The sequence below is a fragment of the Clinocottus analis genome, unplaced genomic scaffold (genome assembly GCF_023055335.1).
Source record: "Clinocottus analis isolate CAN_PGR_092001 unplaced genomic scaffold, fCliAna1.0.p SCAF_28, whole genome shotgun sequence".
Lineage (NCBI taxonomy): Eukaryota > Metazoa > Chordata > Actinopteri > Perciformes > Cottidae > Clinocottus > Clinocottus analis.
Genome location: NW_027176020.1, coordinates 1,721,015 through 1,742,597, shown reverse-complemented (window position 1 = coordinate 1,742,597; position 21,583 = coordinate 1,721,015). Strand labels below are relative to the sequence as shown.

General features: G+C 46.9%; 1 protein-coding gene across 2 annotated transcripts; it reads left to right on the top strand.

The window, feature by feature from the left end:
• The first annotated feature begins 1,353 nt into the window (after positions 1 to 1,353).
• kdr (kinase insert domain receptor (a type III receptor tyrosine kinase)) lies at positions 1,354 to 21,172 on the top strand. 2 transcript variants are annotated; one of them, XM_068593022.1, is made up of 31 exons: positions 1,354 to 1,635; positions 2,715 to 2,808; positions 2,946 to 3,148; positions 3,815 to 3,936; positions 4,979 to 5,144; positions 5,759 to 5,898; positions 7,018 to 7,201; positions 7,347 to 7,461; positions 8,169 to 8,359; positions 8,465 to 8,621; positions 10,073 to 10,193; positions 10,924 to 11,035; positions 11,208 to 11,407; positions 11,968 to 12,136; positions 12,765 to 12,911; positions 13,012 to 13,143; positions 15,523 to 15,629; positions 15,878 to 16,013; positions 16,202 to 16,306; positions 16,414 to 16,527; positions 17,373 to 17,461; positions 17,654 to 17,822; positions 17,918 to 18,009; positions 18,108 to 18,230; positions 18,753 to 18,864; positions 18,955 to 19,054; positions 19,138 to 19,243; positions 19,734 to 19,879; positions 19,976 to 20,060; positions 20,229 to 20,314; positions 20,445 to 21,172. In XM_068593022.1, exons 1-31 carry the CDS (start codon positions 1,578 to 1,580, stop codon positions 20,656 to 20,658), a joined length of 4,095 nt encoding a protein of 1,364 aa, XP_068449123.1. In that variant the 5' UTR covers positions 1,354 to 1,577; the 3' UTR covers positions 20,659 to 21,172. The 2 variants fall into 2 exon arrangements, with proteins under 2 accessions (XP_068449123.1, XP_068449122.1); XM_068593021.1 differs by having other exon boundaries at positions 4,976 to 5,144.
• Positions 21,173 to 21,583: the final 411 nt, after the last annotated feature.

The following is a 21,583-nucleotide window of genomic DNA, read 5'->3' as shown; positions in this document are numbered from 1 at the left end:
TACCATATTGCAAAAGTACTCAAGTGACAAATAAAATGCCTGCTGTCAACATTTTACTTCAGTATGAAGTATTTTATATTATGTATGTATGATAGTTATATTATTATGGACGTTATGTAATTATTACAAGCAAACTAACATGAAATCTTCATTTACAGGACAGAATATGAGCTGTTAGGATTCATCTAAAGTCCGTTGCTTGTGCTTGGTTTTTTTAACTCATTTTTTTGCTGAGCTTTTCCTCTCACAGCTCTCAGTCCCGAGAGTTCCTCCTGTCCTTGAACGCAGCAGCAGCATGTTGCAGTGGGTGATAAAGACTCAGATTGCATGATGCCTCCTAGAGGAGCCCAGCATCCTGTCTGAGGAAGTGTGCCCTGCTTCCTGCTTCCCTCCCTCCTCTGTCCTCAGTGTCCTCTTCTAGAGGAAGATGGACGTTAAGCTGGTAGCCGGTGGGCGAAGGAGAATATCTCCAAATGAGAGTCAGACTGAGAGACAGAGGAGGCTCTGAATCCGGTTCTTTCTTTCTCCTCCTGTAATTTCCTCAAATGTTTTCCTCTGGAGCTCGAAGCTGGACTTCCCTCTCGTGTGCTTGTCTTGGTCAGATGTTGAAATCTCCCTCCAGCTGATGTTTTGGCCTCAAACGCGTCTTCTTCCTGTTTATTTCTTTTGTCTTTTTGGTATCTCCACATTGGCTGAATTGATTTTCTCTTTCTTCTCCCAGTCTCTCTTCATTTATTTGACATTTGAGTGGATCAAGAATCCCTCGTTGATCTCTGAAGATGTAACTATAGTTACTTCCAAAAAAATATAATTTAATAGATTTATTTTGCACGTGTAACAAATAAGATCATTAAAACAAGTGTAACTAATACTAAGAGTAAACATATAGGCCCACACATCATGACCCCGCCCACAAATCATGGCCCCGCCCTCCTGAATGGAACATGGCCCCGCCCACACATGTTTGTCATGAAAAGTAAAATAAATGTCATATTATTTATTATGTTTGAAAAAATTAAAAATAAATAATAGCATGGTATTTAAGAAAAAAAGTAATACACATATATATATATGTATATATATATATATATATATATATATATATATATATATATATATATATATATTATAGTATGTTACAATATCATAGTATAGTAAAGAGTAATAAAACATGTGAGAGAGAGAGAGAGAGAGAGAGAGAGAGAGAGAGAGAGAGAGAGAGAGAGATAGAGAGAGAGGCAGAAGAAGAGAGAGAGAGAGAGAGAGAGAGAGAGAGAGAGAGAGAGAGAGAGAGAGAGAGAGAGGCTCCTCCCCCTCCCTCCTCATCCTCTTCATTCACCACTGACGTTCCTCTGCTGATGGTCTTCATGAGTTTTGGTCAAACTTTCTCTGGACTGTAATTTAAAAGCACCACAGGCGAATGGATTAGCTCTTGAAGGACCACCACCATCGTCACCATCGTCACCATCATCATCATCGTCACCGTCATCATCGTCACCACAGCGGAGAGTAATTTTAAACCTCCATTGTTGGTTTAATTGGATGTCCATGAGGACTCCGTCCATGTCAGCTGTGGGATGATGGCCGGCCGCGTCGTTCCACTGCTGGGACTCCTCAGGATCAGTTGTGTTGCCGGTAAGAGAACCATCAGAACCTCATTTATTCTACCAGAGTTTTTTGTATTTTTGTTTTGTATTTATCTTAAAATTCAATGCAGCTTTCAGTTGTGACCATTAAACAGAGATAGATGTCTGTTTGATGAAGAGCTTCATGCGTCTGAAGGATTTTAACTGTGAAGAGAAAAAGTATTAATCCACTAACTTCTGCTCTTCTATGTTGAGAAAAGTGAGCAGATTCAACTCCATCCAACTCAACTTAATCCCACTTTATGCTCAACAATGGGCATTGGCGTCTCAATTAAACCTTCTTATATAACTCCCCCTTGGTGGGCCTATAAAAGTCTGTTTTCTCCCCCCACACAATACAAAGTGCTTTAGGGCCTCACGGGGAGGAGGCGGGCCGGGCCGTATCCTCAGAAACAGGAACCGCACCCCCGGGCCGCCCGACCCGGCCCATCTTCCCCTGCTTCCTGTTTTGACACAGCTCCGCCATTTTTTTTCCCGCAGCAGTAGGAAAAAAAAATGACCCTCGGTAGCCAGTTATGAAAGACACGTTGAAATAAATAATTATATGTGTATGTTTTGTGCTTTAAATTCCTACTTTTTTGCTTTTGACATGATTTAATCTTTTTAAACTGAACGGTCCCATTGCGGCCATTGGACCCATTGGAGCCATTGGGGCCATTGGACCCATTGGACCCATTGGAGTCGTTGGGACCACTGGACCCATTGGACCCATTGGACCCATTGGGGACCCATTGGACCCATTGGGACCATTGGACCCATTGGACCCATTGGGGACCCATTGGACCCATTGGGGCCATTGGGGCCATTGGACCCATTGGGGCCATTGCGCCTGAATGTTCTCTGGACTAAAATCTTTCTAACATTGTTCTGCTTCACTTTATCAAAGTCAACCTTTGCAGAGAGAACGTCCACATGTTGAATGTTCACATATTAAGTGTTCACATGTTGGCAGAGGCCTTCAAAATAGGTTGCTTTTCAAAGTGTTCCTTTTAGCACATCGTTAAACGTGACCTCTGACCCCTTTATGTGCATATTGTTGGTCATCACTGTGTTTGTTGACTCCTCCAGCCATCACACTGCGGTTCATGCCTGATCCTCCGACGCTGAACATCCACGGCGTTCACCGGATGAACCGATCCGACAACCTGGAGCTGACCTGCAGGTAACCGTGTTCACACACACACACACACACACACACACACACACACACACACACACACACACACACACACACACAGTTTGTGCATTGATCCGTACGCTCGTAGCAGAACTGACTCTGGATCTGTGTCTGCGTGGTAGAGGCCGCCAGTACCTGAGGTGGACGACGCCGCCCACGAGCACCCGCTTCTCCACCGCCGACTGCAGCGGGTCGGGCCTCTTCTGCACCAGCCTGCGCATCACCAACGCCACGGTGAACGAGACCGGGCAGTACCGGTGCTCCTACCGGGACCTGAAGGTGGAGGACGGCAAGACGGCAGCGGAGGCTTACGTGTTTGTCCACGGTAGCTACAACCGACACAAAAATGGAACTTTTTACTATATATTACACTATGAAGCAGATCTAGGTGTTGTATAAATACTGTGAAAAGTATCACAAATACAATGTAATACACAATACATAAAAGATGTTAATTCACCTAATTTTGTAAGTAAGCAATTATTAAAATTGATAATTCACTCAAAACCTTAAAGTTTAGATTTTTTGTTTAAATTGAAGGGCACAGTACTTAGAATCAGCACGGAGGTGGATAGCTAGCTAGCTATCTAGCTGTCCACTAGAGGGCTAGCTAGCTAGCGGTCAACTAGAAAGCTAGCTAGCTAGCTGTCTATCTAGTGGACATCTGGATATCTAGTGGCTAGCTAGATAGCTATTTGGCTAGCCATCTAGTGGTCCACAAGATAGTTAGCTAGCTATCTGAACTTTAAGTTTCTAATGTGAACAGCTAGCTAACTAGCATTAAATTAAATTCTGTTAAACAGTTCGGATCGTTGTGATCAATACTGCAAATAGTGAATTTAACCCCCAAAAAATACTGTAAATCCCACAGGTCCAGTCTCTAAAGACACACTGCTAACTAACACACAGTTTTATTCAAACGCACATTGGAGCAAAAGATCTGAGATGACTAATCCCAATTACATCCCACTGTCCGATGGTTTGATTCCAGATTACAAGGTGCCCTTCGTGCCGCCGGAGAAGGAGTACGAGGTGGTGTTCATCCGTGAGGGCGAGCGGGTGGTGATACCATGCCGAGGCTCGGTGGAGGACCTCAACGTCACGCTCCACACTGTAAGGAAGAGCTCATTTTGAAGCGGTTGCAGAAGACAAAACAAAGTCAAAATCTAAGCAAAAGAGAGATATTTCTTTATTTTTGGTTATTTTTTTATTATTTTTTTGGTTGCTTTGTAGTCACTCACTTATCTGCATGGTATATAATAAACCTGTTTAACTCGCGATGAAGAGGACACAGCAAAAACATGAAAAGGATTCAAATCAATGCCTTTCAGGATGATTATTTCTTTCAAATAATGCAGCCGTGAGGTCTAATCATAGCACAATGTGTGCACATTCTCTCTGCAAAGGTTTAATAAAATGAAGCAGAACAAAGTTAGAGAGGGTTTACATTCAGGCGAGGTCAATAGTCCCAATGGGAACCAATAGCCCCAATGGGAACCAATAGCCCCAATGGGAACCAATAGCCCCAATGGGAACCAATGGATCCAATGGGAACCAATGGATCCAATGGGCCGAGTCATTTTTATCCCTCAGAGTTTTTGCCGTGTTTAGTTGTTTCTCAAAATGTTTTCTCTTTCATGTTTAAGTTTTAAGTCTTGTGTCAAATCCTTCTTGATCAAGATTACATTGAATATTTCAATGAATCTAGTGGAGTAAAAACAATAATTGTTTCAGTCGCATCTGATTTTATCATCATAACTGATGAAAAACAGGTTGATTGATTAAGAATGCAGCTTTTGCAAGCCCGGAAAAAGAAAAACCACAATTCTATATTCGATCGTGAACATTTGACCCTCGGTGTCTGACGATTGTTTTCAACCTCGGCGCTCCAGTTCTTGACAAAGGCTTTCTATTCAAATTGTTTCCAAGCCAAAGGCAACACAATGATGACTTCATCTGGGTGGTTTCTCCAGACGTTAGGAAGCTCCTCTGTGGACTCACAGATTAAACAGAGACTTTCACTTTGAGTAAAACCAGTGGCATCGAGACAAAATCATCAGTTCACAGCCTTTTTTTCACCTGACGTGGTATGTTTAGTTGTTTTTTTCAATTATATATGTTCGAAAAATCAGTAAATGTCTGCGTCTGTCAGAAGTATCCCAACAAGGAGCTCCACCCCGACGGGAAGGACTCCCTGTGGGACGCCAGGACGGGCTTCACGGTCCCCAGCCACCTGATCAGCTACGCCGGCGTCGTGTCCTGCCAGACGCGCATCGGAAACGAGACCTTCAAGTCGCCGCTCTACATCGTGGCCGTCGTCGGTAAGACGGGGCAGAAAAGATTCACAACGGCTGGAGAAGTGACGTGTGTGTGTTTTAAACTTAGTGGGAAGGCTGTCAAAAAGGTCCTTCAGATATTTGTTTGACCTGACGTCTCTCTTTACGTCTACGTCTTTTTGTACGATGAAGCTCGCTCCCTACTTTCTCAGAGTCTTCCTCGGTTGGACGCTGTTCCTAAAAAAGGCCACAGGGGGCGTCAGAAAATTGTCCGTCCACATACGAGTCAAATTTGAGCTTTCTCCATTGCACCAAACGTCAAGTATGTAGAAATAAAGCAATAATTAGATGTTGCTTCATTGACGTTTACTATTTATTTATAGATCCAATGGGTAATTAGCTCACTTCTTCTTTGGTATCTGTCTTCTATTTTGACCGTTGTTGTGTGGTCGGAGATAATTTTGTAAAAAACGTAGAGAAAAATATCTGTTTTTAAACACGCAGTTGTTTTGCTTGAGTCTGTCTGAAAAGACTTGGTGGAACACTGGGCGAGCGAGGAAAAGCACGAGCAGAGAGAGAGAGAGAGAGAGACTGTAGTCGCTGGAGAACAATAGGCCGTCGTGGACTGACCGCCCGTGTCGTCCCTCCCTTTTCCGCAGGATACAAGATCTACGAACTCACCATGAACCCCACGCAGCTCCGGCTGGCGGCGGGGGAGCGGCTGGTGCTCGGCTGCACGGCCAAAACCGAGCTCAACGTGGGCATCGAGTTCAACTGGACGCACTCCGGCCAGGCCCTGGTCAGTGCCGACGAGCGCTTTGCATGCGACAGACGCGATGCCCTCGATGTATCTCACTTCCCCCGGTGTTCCTCACTTCCTGCTTTCAGGAATCCTTCAGTTTATCTTTTAAAGTGCAGAGGTGACACTCAAGATGGTTGTGAAGATGAGATTATTCAGCTCATATAGAACCTAACTATTGGATCAGAACACAATATGGAATTAATACGCAGATGCTAGAGTAAAAAAGTTTATTAAAGTGTCTTAAAGCTGCATTCTCTCCATTGTCCACCAGGGGGCGACTCCTCTGGTTGTATAGAAGTCTATGCTTCACGTGTTAAAGCTGCATTCTCTCTCCTGACCACCAGAGGGCGACTCCTCTGGTTGTATAGAAGTCTACGCTTCATGTGTTAAAGCTGCATTCTCTCTCCTGACCACCAGAGGGCGACTCCTCTGGTTGTATAGAAGTCTACGCTTCATGTGTTAAAGCTGCATTCTCTCTCCTGACCACCAGGGGGCGACTCCTCTGGTTGTATAGAAGTCTACGCTTCATGTGTTAAAGCTGCATTCTCTCTCCTGACCACCAGGGGGCGACTCCTCTGGTTGTATAGAAGTCTATGCTTCATGTGTTAAAGCTGCATTCTCTCTCCTGACCACCAGGGGGCGACTCCTCTGGTTGTATAGAAGCCCACGCTTCATGTGTTAAAGCTGCATTCTCTCTCCTGACCACCAGGGGGCGACTCCTCTGGTTGTATAGAAGTCTATGCTTCATGTGTTAAAGCTGCATTCTCTCTTCTGACCACCAGGGGGCGACTCCTCTGGTTGTATAGAAGTCTATGCTTCATGTGTTAAAGCTGCATTCTCTCTCCTGACCACCAGGGGGCGACTCCTCTGGTTGTATAGAAGTCTATGCTTCATGTGTTAAAGCTGCATTCTCTCTCCTGACCACCAGGGCGCGACTCCTCTGGTTGTATAGAAGTCGATGCTTCATGTGTTAAAGCTGTCTTCTGACCACCAGGGGGCGACTCCTCTGGTTGTATAGAAGTCTATGCTTCATGTGTCATAGCTGCATTCTCTCTCTACCTCCCTCTCTTTCTCTCTCTCCCTCCCTCTCTTTCTCTCTCTACCTCCCTCTCTCAGACCTCGGTGAACAACTCGAGGCCGAGTCACGCGACGCCCCACAAGAAGAAGCTGTGGAACTCTCTGGAGCTTTCCAACACTCTCACGGTGGAGAACGTGACAGTCGATCACACCGGAGAATTCACCTGCACCGCGTCCAGCGGGAAGATGGAGAAGAGCGCCTCGGCTTTCCTCAAAGTGTTTGGTAGGTGACCTGAAGACGCAGCGCGGCTGTTGTATGTTGTATTGTTTGACTTGCGTTGCTTCCTCAAGACTTGAATCTTGAAACATTGAAGAGTTGTGTCGCTGACGCCGTGTTGGGACTCCCTCTCTCTTGTGTGTCTTTCCAGAAAAGCCCTTCATCGACTTGAAGGAGCCGTGGACGAAGGTGTGGGAGGTCAACGTTGGGGATCAGACGTCCATCCCTGTCAAGTACTCCGCCTACCCGGAGCCCGGCTCCAAGTGGTGCGTTCCCTGTGGACCGATGCTGTAGTGACTTCCTATCGTGACCTTTTATTGTGACATATCGTGACTTCCTATCGTTACTTTCGATCGTGATCTTTTATCGTAACCTCTTATCACGACTCCTATCGTGACTTCCTATCGTAACTTCATATCGTGACTTCATATCGTAACTTTGTATCGTAACTTTGTATCGTAACTTTCTATCGTGACTTCTTATTGTAACTTCCTGTCGTAACTTCATATAGTAACTTCATATCGTAACTTTGTATCGTAACTTTGTATCGTAACTTTGTATCGTAACTTTGTATCGTAACTTTGTATCGTAACTTTCTATCGTGACTTCTTATTGTAACTTCCTGTCGTAACTTCATATAGTAACTTCATATCGTAACTTCCTATCGCGATTTCTTATCATAACTTCATATCATAACTTCATATTGTAACTTCATATCGTGACTTCTTATCGTAACTTTCCATCGTAACTTCATATCGTGACTTCTTATCATAACTTCATATCGTAACTTTATATCGTGACTTCTTATTGTAACTTCATATCGTAACTTCCTATCGTAACTTCATATCGTAACTTCCTATCGTAACTTCCTATCGTGACTTCTTATCGTAACTTCATATCGTGACTTCTTATCGTAACTTCCCATCGCGACCTCCGATGCTCAGACACGTTTTGTCGCGCTCTCTCCGCCCAGGCTGAAGAACGGCCTCCCGCTGAGGGAGAGCTACAGAGTGAAAGTGAGAAACGACACGAGAAGCGACACGAAAAGCAACACCCTCGTCCTCCACGGGGTCACGGAGATGGATGCTGGGAATTACACGATGATCCTGAGCAATAAGATCACCGGAGAGGAGCAGAGGTGCTCCTTCCAGCTGCTGGTCAACGGTGCGCCTCCTCTCTTCTGGTCGCCGTTTGGTTTCTAACGCTGGTTGTTGTTGTTGTTGTTGGCACAGCGGCGTCAACCTGCCTTCCTCTTCTTCCCCCACGCAGTGCCTCCTCACATCATTGAGAAGGAGGTGGCGGGGGACAGCGGCGAGTACCCGTACGGCAGCAGCCCCACCCTGAGGTGCACCGCCCGGGGGTTCCCCACGCCCGCTCGCATCCGGTGGCAGTGGATGTCCAAAGAGGACTGTCCGGGGGTTTTCCTGTGAGTGCTCACGTGTTTCTCTTTGTCGCTCGTCGTCCGACGGGGTCGTTGATTCAGAAGAGAAACGTCCGCTTGACGCGTGATGTTGACAAAAAACACGAGAGGAGACAATGAGAGCGGATCAGTGGAAGTGATTCATGCTCTTCGCAATGTCCTCTTTTACCCCCTGGAGGGGGGGGGGGGGGGGACTGAGTGATTGTTAAATAAAACTGTAAATCATAGCTTGTTTTATGAGAAAAAAAAGCCCCAAACTTCTGTTTTGGGATGTATTGGTACATGAGGAAATTCATATGGCCCCAATGGGCCTTACAGCTGGGCCCATTGGACCCATTGGTCCCAATGATCCCAATGGGTCCAATGGGTCCAATGGGTCCAATGGGTCCAATGGGCCCAAATGGTCCCAATGATCCCAATGGGTCCAATGGGTCCAATGGGTCCAATAGGTCCAATGGGTCCAATGGGCCCAAATGGCCCCAATGATCCCAATGGGTCCAATGGGTCCAATGGGTCCAATAGGTCCAATGGGCCCAAATAGGCCCAATGGCCCCAATGGCCCCAATGGGTCCCAATGGACCCATTGGGGCCATTGGGGCCATTGGGCCTGAATGTTCTCTGTTCTAATCCCTCTCTAACATTATTCTGCTTCACTTTATCAAAGTCACCTCTTACAGAGAGAGTGTTCACATGTTGTGTTATGATTTGTTAGCGTTGTGACTTTACAGCTGCTTCATTTCAAACTAATAATCATCCTGAAAGTGATTTTTTTTACAGTTGGACCTGAAACCTTTTCATTTCTTTCTGTGTGTCATCTTCATTTCCTCTTAACCAGAAACATGTAGACTGATATTTACACATCTGAACAACATCTCACATGTGTTCCTTTCATTATAACACAACATTACTCAAACAGCCCTCGTGGTTGTAGAGACACACACTTTTAGTTTCGGTATGATATTTTCGAGGAAAGGGCCTAAAAATAGTTAATTTTTTTAGTTAAGAAGGACGTCAGTTCTTCTCAGACTCTGAATGTTGTTTACTGACTTTGTTCGATCTGAGATCGGCTCAGGTGTGTCGTGACTCGAGGCGTGTTGATAGAAAAGGAGGAGGCGCGTGTGAACGTCTTTGTCCGGTAGAAGACCATCAGCAGGTTTCCTTATCTCCCGTCTCCACATCGGAGCGCTTCCTCAGTCCGGCTCTCCGTTTCCTGTTGTTCCCGTCGTGCTCCCTGTACAAAAAAGAGTAAAAAAAGAGTAAAAAAGCTCTTCTTCCTGCTGAATCCGCGTGCCTCCCTCCCCCTCCCTCGTTAACTACACTTCCTTGTTCTTTTTGATCGACAGTTTGTCTCGGCCTCGACTCAAAACAAGTTGCATAACACTGCAATAACAGAAACGTGTGAAAAAACACACGTTTGAAAGTCAAAGTTCTGGTTTCTGTTTGTTTCTGTGCACCAGGCCCGGGGTCAAGAGGTCTGAGGAGCAGCTGGCGGCGTGCGGCGGGTGGAGGGACGTCAGCAACAGCACCGGTCACCGGCCGGTGGAGCGCGTGGTGACGGACGGAGAGCATCTACAGAAGGTAAAGAAATAGTTCCTGTGCAACGTGCAGGACAACAGCTGGCACTGTAATACATAAATACATTCCTCGAGCAATACAAGACCCAATTGTTCTGTTTGGGATAAATAAACATGCACAGAAATAGAAAAAAAAGAACAATAATAATTTTATGTTTTTTTTGTGTGATTATTTTTCCAATGTATTACATTATTTACATTTATTTCAGCTTATTATTTATTCTCTAATTATTCATTTGCTTTTATTTCCTTATTATTTACATGAGTTTTTTTTAACCTTTTTTCAATCATGTATTTAATTATTAAATTATTTCTAGATTTTTGTCATTCTTTTTAACCATTTATTTAATTATTTATAGATTTTTTGTTTAGCCATTTATTTTATGATTAAATTTTTTATAGATTCATTTATTTTTTTAGCCATTTATTTAATTATTTATACATGTATTTTTTAGCCATTTATTTGGTGATTAAATTATTTATAGATGTATTTATTTATTGATCCATTTATTTATTAACCATGATTTAAATATGACATTATTTATAGATGTATTTATTTATTGATCCATTTATTTATTTATTTTTTAACCATTATTTACATTATTTATAGATGTATTTATTTATCGAGCCATTTATTTCATTATTTAATGTTTGTATGATACATCCTCTCTCCAACGTTTACAACAATATTCAACGAGTATAATCACAAACGATAATAAAATGCGTTTCCCTAGAAAACCGCGAGCTCGTTGAGGATCCAGAAGGCCGAGGCTCACGCGCTCTACCGATGCACGGCCGCCAACAAAGTGGGCGAGGACTCGCGCGTCATCTTTTTCCACGTCACGCGTGAGCACCGCGTCCTCCTCCTTCTTCTTCTTCTTCTTCTTCTTCTTCTTCTTCTTCTTCTTCTTCTTCTTCTTCTTCTTCTTCTTCTTCTTCTTCTTCTCCTTCTTCTCTGCGTACCCGTCGTGACTCCTCTCTCGCTCCTCCCCCCTGCGCTTCCCCTCGCGGCCTGCAGGCGGCCTGGAGGTGAGCGTGTCTCCGCCCGCCGGGCCCCTGGAGGAGGACCACGTGGTTCTGCGCTGCAAGGCGGACAAGCTGCTCTACGGGAACCTGACCTGGTTCGCCGTCGCCAACGTGTCGGAGTCGGAGCAGATCTCTCCGGTGCAGCCGTGTCGCCCGTGGTGGAACGTGACGGCGCTCAGGGACGACTTCCAGGTAGTTTACAGCATTTACATGTTTATGCTGTTTCATGCTTTCTACTCCACAACTTGTGTCTAATCTTGCAGATTAAGATTATCAATACTAAGCTCATGAATTATGATGTATTAGATAGCTATAAATGTACTTTTTAAATCACAAATTGGGAAGTTATTGTGTTACAGCAGCAGGTTGTCTATTACAACAATCACACATGCACACTGGAGTTATGTGTGTATAGAAAACACACTGTGAGGAAGATAATGGAATATCCTAAATGTACCAAACGACCACATCTAGAATGTGAAATACTAAACACATTCGATGTAAGCGTGCAAATTTGTGGCAGTTTTGGGGTTTTAAATGTAACGGGGTTGCATCGATTCTGAAGTTGCTCAACACGGCAACAATGTTGCAAAATAAGGTTTGATCACAACATGCTGATGAAGTTTGAAGTCGGTCTGGTTAAATCTGTGAAAGTGCAGCGGCTTCAAACGGCTCAAATGGCACTTTGAATGTAAAATAACCACTAAAATCTGAACATTTCCACCACGTCTTCGCTCCCGTGTCTCTTGCAGCGGCGCCCGCCGTCCCGCGTGACGCTGTCCAGCCTGCAGGGCGCCAACGTGACGCTGGAGCTGTCGCTGCCCGCCGCGTCGCCTCGGGACGAAGGACTGTACGCCTGCCAGGTGGAGAACATCAAGACCCGAGAGAAGACCTGCCTGCTGCGCCGACTCGCCCTCAAAGGCGAGAAAACTCTACCGTTCCCTTTTTTTCCTTATGTTTGAGAACATCGAGACGTTCAGGAGCCACAAGTTGATCATCACCACCAGGGGGCGACTCCTCTGGTTGTATAGAAGTCTACACTTCATGTGTTAAAGCTGCATTCTAACTCCTGACCACCAGGAGGCGACTCCTCTGGTTGTATAGAAGTCTATATCAATATGCTAAAGCTGCATTCTCTCCCCTGACCACTAGGGGGCGACTCCTCTGGTTGTATAGAAGTCTATATAAATGTGTTGAAGCTGCATTCTCTCTCCTGACCACCAGGGGGCGACTCCTCTGGTTGTATAGAAGTCTACACTTCATGTGTTAAAGCTGCATTCTCTCTCCTGACCACCAGGGGGCGACTCCTCTGGTTGTATAGAAGTCTATGTTTCTGATGTTAAAGCTGCATTCTCTCTCCTGACCACCAGGAGGCAACTCCTCTGGTTGTATAGAAGTCTATGCTTCATGTGTTTAAGTTGCATTCTCTCTCCTGACCACCAGGGGGCGACACCAGGGGGTTGTATAGAAGCATATGCTCCATGTGTTAAAGCTGACAGTGACAGTTCAAAGCGTTTGTTTGTTTCTTAAACTTTGACTCTGACTTCAGGGCTCGAGGCTGCTCGGATCCTCAATAATTTAACCGACCTGAAGGTCAACGTGAGCGCGACCATCAGCCTCCAGTGCGACGCCGCCGGGACGCCGAACCCGACGGTGGCGTGGACCAAGAACAACCACACGGTGGTGGAGGGCTCAGGTGAGTCGCTGAGTGAAACGCTCCACCGCCGCTCCGACGCGCGCCGTCGCCACAGAGCGGCTTCCTGAACGGCTTCCTGAACGGCGTGCGTTGCTTTCAGGCGTGATCCTGAGCCAGAACAACCGCGTGCTGACCATCCAGCGGGCCAAGAAGGACGACAGCGGCCTGTACGCCTGCACGGCGTGCAACCGCCGCGGCTGCGACACCTTGCGGACCTTTCTGACGACTGAAGGTCAGTCCCTCCCCGAATCGCTCCTGAGGTGTTACAGAACAACGAGGGGGCGTGTCCTGAAGTTACCCAGAAGTTACGTGGAGTCATGTGACGCATGCTCTGGGAACACGCGTGTTGAAGGCCGACCGACCTTCTGCATGGCAGCAGGAGCCCGACGTTTGTGTCGCTTTGTGGTCGTTTTGTTTCTCTTTACTTGTTTAGCTTTTCTGTGTACTTGTTATGTGCTTTTTAAAACTTCTTTTGTGTCTCTTTGTCGTTGTTTTTGTGTCTCTTTGTAGTCATTCTGTGTCTCTTTTTAATTGTTTTGTCTCTTTTTTTAATTGTTTTGTGTCTCTTTGCCGTTGTTTTGTGTCTCTTTGAAGTCATTCTGTGTCTCTTTTTAGTTGTTTGTGTCTTTTTGTAGTCTTTTTGTGTCTCTTAGCGGTTGTTTAGTGTCTCTTTGCCGTTGTTTTGTGTACATTTATAATTGTTTTTTTGTGGTTGTTCTGTATCTCTTTGTAGTCGTTTTTGTGTCTCTTTTTAGTTGTTTTGTGTCTCTTTGTGTTCGTTCTGTATCTCTTTGTAGTTTTGTGTCTCTTATTAGTTGTTTTTGGTCTTTCTGTGGTATTTCTTTTGTCTTTTTGTAGTTGCTTGTGTCTTCAGTGGTCATCCTGTGTCTCTTTTTAGTCGTTTTGTGTCTCTTTTTAGTCGTTTTGTGTCTCTTTTTAGTCGTTTTGTGTCTCTTTTTAGTCGTTTTGTGTCTCTTTTTAGTCATTTTGTGTCTCTTTGTGGTCGTTCTGTGTCTTTGTACTCATTTATCTTTTCTCTGTACTTCTTGTGTCTTTGTAGTCGTTGTAATTTGCATCTCTTTGTAGATATTCTCCAGATAGATGTAGCGTACACCGATACACAACATTAGAGATGTTAACACTCACTTTAAAGCCTCGGGCCTCTGAGCTCCTGGAGCTTTGCCCAGTGGGCCAGTCCTGTCCCATGAAGAGCTGATCGACAACACTCACACAAAGTGTATTAATACCTCGCCTCAAGGCTCCGCCACACAACACACACCTGACCTTTTTTTTTTTTGTGTTAATATCAAAGACGGAGAGTAAGAATAACTTTGCTTCCGCGTGAGAGGAAGTTGGCCGCAGTTAGCACACATCCTCCTCTCGGTTTCCAAAATCCAAAACAATGACCAGAGAGAGAGAGAGAGAGAGAGAGAGAGAGAGAGAGAGAGAGAGAGGGAGAGGGAGAGGGGGGGAGGGGGGGAGAGAGAGAGGGAAAGAGAGAGAGAGAGAGAGAGGGAAAGAGAGAGAGAGAGAGCTGGACAAAGGGAGAGGCCGGCCTCTTGCTCTCTCCTCTGTCCTCGGGCCACAAACAAAACCCCTGCTGTGACTAGAACCAGCGCCTACGTGACCTGGACCTCGCCAGCAGGACGCAGACCCGTCACGCCGAACACGACCAGAACATCTCGCACGCATGAGCGGGATTTCTGACACGAAGTACCACCCATCGCCTGTTCTGACCCTCTTAGTGGTTGTTGTGTGTCTTTCTGTGGTTGTTTTTAGTCTCTTAGTGGTCGTTTTGGGTCTTTTTGTAGTTTTGTGTCTCTTTATAATTGTTTTGTGTCTTTTTTCGTTGTCATATTGTGTCTTTTTGTGGTTGTTCTGCATCTCATAGTTGTGTTGTGTCTCTTTATAATTGTTTTGTGTCTTTTTGTGGTTGTTTTTTGTTGTTTTTGTATCTCTTTGTGGTCGTTTTATGTCTTTTTATAGTCATTTTGTGTCTCTTTGTAGTCTTTTTGTGTCTCTTTGTAGTTGCTTTGTGTCTCTTTGTAGTTCCTTTGTGTCTCTTTATAATTGTTCTGTGTCTTTGTTGTCGTTTTGTGTCTCTTTGTAGTTGTTTGTGTGTCTTTGTGGTCGTTCTGTGTCTCTTTGTGGTCATTTTATGTCTTTTGTAGTCATTTAATGTCTTTTTGTAGTTGTTTTGTGCCTCTTTGTAGTTGTTTTGTGTCTCTTTGTAGTTGTTCTGTGTCTCTGTACTCTTTTAGCTTTTCTTTGTCCTTGAATTCATTCTGTCATTTCATCCTCCTCTCAGCACCGAGACACAGAACAATGTCCCTTCACTTTTCTAAACTCTTCCACTAACACGGCCTCTCGGCTCCAGAAGGACTTTTCCACCGTTGTCGTTGGCAGGAATCGTTCTAGCTGACTCCTGAACATTTGTTTTGACGAGATAAAATATCAGTTTTCTTACAGTCCAGAGTCCAACTGCCTCCTTCCTCCAACCCAAACACACACACACACACACACACACACACACACACACACGTACACGCCAAAGACAACGACAAACTCCCTGGCGTTGTTGTCTCACGTTGTCGCGTTGTTTCGTTTTTAGGCGCCGAGGAAAAGACCAACGTGGAGCTGATCGTTCCCATCGGGTCCGTGGTCATCGCCATGTTCTTCTGGCTGCTGATCGTCTTCGTCATCCGGGGAAGAAAGAGAGTGAGAACTCCCTCGTCCTCACACACACACACACACACACAGTGGGTGTGTGACTGATTGGAAGTGACTGGTTTGGCTCTCGGTGGCCGCTCTCCTTTGTTCCCAGGAACAACGAGGTCACTTTCTGCTCCCATAATTCACGCAGACCATCGGCCCTGATTTGCTGCACAAGTTTTAATGATTAATTCAGAGGTTTTCTCTCTCTCTCTCTCTCTCTTTCTCTCTCTCTCTCTCGCTCACGCGTTCAGCCTCGTGGGGAGGACCTGAAGACCGGCTACCTGTCCATGATCCTGGACGCGGAGGACATGCCCATGGACGAGCAGTGCGAGAGGCTGACGTACGACGCCAACAAGTGGGAGTTCCCTCGCGACCGGCTGAAGCTAGGTGAGACCGCCGAAAGGCGGCGAGGAAAGGAGTCAAGCGAGCGTCTGCTTCCTTCGCCTTGAGCGGCACAGTGAGGCCCTGGAAGCGAGTCCCAGCTCAGACAGATGGGAGTTTAAATAATCACATTGCACTGAAATACACTGACTGACTGGTAATGGTGTGTTTTTGTGACGTCCTGCATTTAAAAGGTGACCCGCTGGGACGAGGCGCGTTCGGTCAGGTGGTGGAGGCGGCCGCCTTCGGCATCGAGAAAGCCACCACCTGCACCACCGTGGCGGTCAAGATGCTCAAAGGTGAGCGTGTGTTTCTTCCCCCGTTTTTTTATTATTTTTTTATTGTCCACGCAAACAAAAAGCAACGGCAAACACAGAAAGTTTGAAGTCGTGTCTCTGCGTCGCAGAGGGAGCCACGTCCAGTGAGTACCGCGCCCTGATGTCAGAGCTGAAGATCCTCATTCACATCGGACATTACCTCAACGTCGTCAACCTGCTGGGAGCCTGCACGAAGCCTGGAGGTGAGCCAGCGCCGAGCGGTCCTTATCTTTGCCTTCTTTTGGGGTCTTCAGCATGCCGGGCTCCTGGGAGCCTCCTCTGGTTGTATAGAAGTCTATGCTTCATGTGTTAAAGCTGCATTCTCTCTCCTGACCACCAGGGGGCGACTCCTCTGGTTGTATAGAAGTCTATGCTTCATGCATTAAAGCTGCATTCTCTCTCCTGACCACCAGGGGGCGACTCCTCTGGTTGTATAGAAGTCTGTGCTTCATGCGTTAAAGCTGCATTCTCTCTCTTGACCACCAGGGGGCGAATCCTCTGGTTGTATAGAAGTCTATGCTTCATGTGTTAAAGCTGCATTCTCTCTCCTGACCACCAGGGGGCGACTCCTCTGGTTGTATAGAAGTCTATGCTTCATGCATTAAAGCTGCATTCTCTCTCCTGACCACCAGGGGGCGACTCCTCTGGTTGTATAGAAGTCTGTGCTTCATGCGTTAAAGCTGCATTCTCTCTCCTGACCACCAGGGGGCGACTCCTCTGGTTGTATAGAAGTCTGTGCTTCATGCGTTAAAGCTGCATTCTCTCTCTTGACCACCAGGGGGCGAATCCTCTGGTTGTATAGAAGTCTGTGCTTCATGCGTTAAAGCTGCATTCTCTCTCTTGACCACCAGGGGGCGAATCCTCTGGTTGTATAGAAGTCTGTGCTTCATGCGTTAAAGCTGCATTCTCTCTCCTGACCACCAGGGGGCGACTCCTCTGGTTGTATAGAAGTCTGTGCTTCATGTGTTAAAGCTGCATTCTCTCTCCTGACCACCAAGGGGTTGTATAGAAGTCGTTATGTAGAAATCTACCTCCCCTCTCTCCTCAGGGCCCCTGATGGTGATCGTGGAGTACTGCAAACACGGAAACCTCTCCAGCTACCTGAAGAGCAAGCGTGGCGAGTACAGCCCCTACAAGGTGAATGTGAACACACAAAAGAAAAACACGTTTGTTTGTTGTCAAAACTAAGAGCCAATCAGCTCTTCGATCAGGTGACGGCGTTTCCCATCATGCCCTTGGTCTGCGTTGACCACAGGCACAAATCAAGCGAGCCTTAAAGTCGCGTCGAGAATAAGCGAAGCTTCACATGTTCTCCCTCGCCGTCCACAGAGGAAGCGGGCGGACAGCCAGAAGTGGGCGTCCGCCGAGGAGGATTTGACCGAGGGCGACCTGGGTTTGGGGCAGATCGCCCGGCTGGACATCTGCACGGGGACGGCCGTCTGCTCCCGAGCCGGAGACGGGGCTTCGGCCTCAGGCAGCAACGCGGAGGCGCAGGAAGGTGAAGGAAGACGAAAAGCAAGAACCACAACTAACCTTGTTCAAATCGGGCTTTGTGATTTAAAAAAAAAAAAAAAACGCATCATGTGACCACAGAGAGCTCGGACGAGGACCACCTGACCATGGAGGACCTGATCTGCTACAGCTTCCAGGTGGCGAAGGGCATGGAGTTCCTGGCCTCCCGCAAGGTGAGAACGACTAAAGATCCAAGACGTCCTTTGTGGACGCACGACGACCACGAGAACGTGACCTCTCCCTTCGGTTCCCTCTTTCTTTTTCCCCGCAGTGCATCCACAGAGATCTGGCGGCCAGAAACATCCTGCTGTCAGAGAACAACGTGGTGAAGATCTGCGACTTTGGCCTCGCCAGAGACGTCTACAAGGACCCCGACTACGTCCGCAAGGGAGACGTGAGTCGCCCCACACAGCCGCTGCCTTTTCAACCAAGAGGTTCCTGCTGGTTTCTGGCCGGGAAAATGAAACCGAGCGTCTGTCTGCGCAGTAAATGTTCTGTTCGTGACGGTTATTTATTTGCGCATTAGAAGCTAACCACCGTGAAATCTTCTCTCCTCACGCTGTCTGTCTCTCTTCTAGACGCTCTCCCTCTCATCTCCTTTTTCTCTTTCATTAAAGATGAGCCGGCGAAGCCTAACTTTAGTCTTCAGGTTGTCAAAGAGAAATGCACACTCCTCCCTCGTTCATAAAATTGTCCAATAATCGAAAAAAAAGTACTTGCTTGACGTAGGAATGAAATGGTGAATGGGTTGAAGCAACTACGACTACTTCTTACACAGTCTGTCGGTACAACTTAATGTAGAATCTGGGCCATGAGGTCAAAATGCAGTGAGTTCCTTTAAAAAGGTCCAAGAAGGACGGCTCATCGGACAATTAAAACACGTGAAACATGGACGCTCCCGTCCTCTTCCTCACAGGCTCGCCTCCCTCTGAAGTGGATGGCTCCGGAGACCATCTTCGATCGGGTGTACACCACGCAAAGCGATGTTTGGTCCTTTGGGGTTCTTCTGTGGGAGATCTTTTCTCTGGGTAAGCCTCACACCGTCTCACACAGCACCAGACACATAAAAGGATCCCTGTGCACCTGCAGCATCGCCTCCCTCTCGCCTCCCTTTGCAGGCGCGTCTCCCTATCCGGGCGTTTGCATCGACGAGTTGTTCTGCAGGAGGCTCAAGGAGGGCACCAGGATGAGACCCCCGGACTACGCCACCACCGAGATGTGAGTGGACGATGCAGGTTCACGCTCGGTACGAATAAAATGACGGCCGCGCCAACGGCTCACCGGTCCACTTTGCTTCACAGGTACCAGACTATGTTGGACTGCTGGCTGGAGCGCCCCACGGACAGGCCGACGTTCGCGGAGCTGGTGGAACATCTGGGCAACCTGCTGCAGGCCAGCGCCCAACAGGTCCGTCCACCGCGTCCTTAAAAACACTCAAACTCCATCAAACACGACACTAAACACTCAATAAAGTCACGACTGCGTACCGTCCTGGCTAGCAGCAGCGCTAGCTTGCTACGAGGGGTAGCTAGCAGCAGTTCTAGCTTGCTACAACGGGGAACTAGCAGCAGCTCTAGCTTGTTACAATGGGTAGCTAGCAGCAGTTCTAGCTTGCTACAATGGGGAACTAGCAGCAGCTCTAGCTTGCTACAACGGGGAACTAGCAGCAGCGCTAGCTTGCTACGAGGGGTAGCTAGCAGCAGCTCTAGCTTGCTACAACGGGGAACTAGCAGCAGCGCTAGCTTGCTACAAAGGGTAGCTAGCAGCAGCTCTAGCTTGCTACAACGGGTACACCCCCGAAGGTACTCGCGGCTTGTAACCCGACTTTTTTGGTATTCATTTGTGTGGCTTGATTTGATCCAGTGTGTATCTATATGAGACTGCTTTTGGTCCCCAGGATGGGAAGGACTACATCCCTCTGACGGCCGGCAGCGAGGCGGAAGGATCTCCCGTGACCCCTGACCCCAGGAACCCCTACAACCGGCCGCAGAGCGGTGAAACCCAGGAGGCTCAGCTCCACTACGACAACCCGCCGGCCCTCGGGTGAGCACGAGCATCTCACTTCCTCCCTCTTTCGTTTCATGACATAAAATGACTCGGCTGTGAATCTCGTCCAATCACGTTCCTCCTTCTGTGCAGACCGGCGGGGCCGAGCGAGCGGGTCGGCCGTCCCGTCAGCCTGAAGACGTTCGAGGACGTCCCCGTGGCACACAGCAGCGTCATGGTGAGCGGCCGCTTATTGTTCACTATTTTCTGTGCAAGCTAGACACACATTTATTAATGTTTTGATAAAAAAAAAGTGTCGTGTGACCGTGGTGGAGTTCTTCTACAGACGACCATGAAGTCATGTGACCGCCAAATGTCCATTTATAAACTGTGTCTGTTTCTTCAGGAGGGGCACACGGACAGTGGGATGTGTTTCTCACCTGACGAGGTGAAGGGTTTGAATCAGCAGCTCTCTACGACGCCCACCTTCAGGTAAGCCCTCCGCCTCATAGCGCCCACTCACCTCGTAACCCTCACACGTCTTTATCTGTGTTTTTTTTAGCTGCAAATCAAATTTAATTCCATTTTTTTTATGGTTGTTTTTCTTCTTCCCTTCCTCCAGCCAGCTGCTGCGCTTCAAGAGCAAAGAGTCTCTGGCTTCGGAGTCGTCCAATCAGACGAGCGGCTACCAGTCGGGCTACCACTCCGATGACGCCGACCCCATCTACGCCAACGAGGAGGCCATCATGAAGCACAACATGCTGAAGAAGCCTCCGCTGCCCAAGACGCCGGACAAATTCAACGCGGAGATCCGCTACAGCACACCGCCCGTCTGACCCCGCCCCCGCCACACTGACCCTGGCCCCGCCCCCTCTGACCCTGACCCCGCCCCCTCCCAGAGTCTTTTCACTGTATGTCCCACAGGCGTTACACTTTCAGAACAATGAGAGGGTGATGAAGGTCGTATGATGAGTGTGTGAGCCGGAGGAATGCTTTCATGTTTACTCAGCGAGTAAAAAAAAAAAGGTTGAGACTCGAGGACACGCCCACTTCCTGAGGCGCGATCCACCCAACTTCCTCTCATGCAGGAAACGACATCTGGAACTTTTGAGATTAATTGGCTCTGGAAATGTATTTTTTTTTATTTTTACTTTATTGCGTTGGCACATGAAATGTCCGGTTATTAAAGGAGGCAGTTCTCTCACATGAATACAAACAAATGTCACATTTGTACAGGTTTCCTTTTGTGCAAGTATAACTTTACAGTATTTTATTGAACATGTATCACTAAACCTGCTGCAATATAAATGTAACTAGTTTTATAAAATAAAAAAAACACTCACAGATTCAGACCGAGCTCTCGTATCTTGTATTTCTTCTAAAAATATGATGATAATAATATAATGAATCCAGACACCTCGCTTTCATTCCCCTCAACGCAGAGAAAACACTAGTGTGTGTGTGTGTGTGTGTCCTACAGTAACAATGCCCTCCACCTTGGGTATTTTCTCAGCTGTGTTCAGCTCACAGTGCAGCGAGTGTCGGGATGAAGACCAACAAAGTAAAGACTCCGTTTATAAACAGAGTTTTAGAGCTGAGGAGTGAAGGACTGAGGATCTGTAACGCACTCGTCCAACGTGTTTTAAATAGGACTAAACAACGCAACAGAGTCTGTTTTGACGTAGTTTTCCTGTTGTTTTCTTTGAGTATTCAAGGTAGCACGAGGGGGAGGAACTGAAGCACGAATGACCGTTTTGTGGG

Excerpts from the sequence above, each read along its gene's own strand:
- kdr (XM_068593021.1), top strand. The coding sequence starts at position 1,578 with ATGATGGCCGGCCGCGTCGTTCCACTGCTGGGACTCCTCAGGATCAGT. Across the intron at positions 11,408-11,967 it reads CGCTCAGGGACGACTTCCAG|CGGCGCCCGCCGTCCCGCGT; the intron begins GTAGTTTACAGC and ends TGTCTCTTGCAG. Across the intron at positions 16,307-16,413 it reads GGCGGTCAAGATGCTCAAAG|AGGGAGCCACGTCCAGTGAG; the intron begins GTGAGCGTGTGT and ends TCTGCGTCGCAG.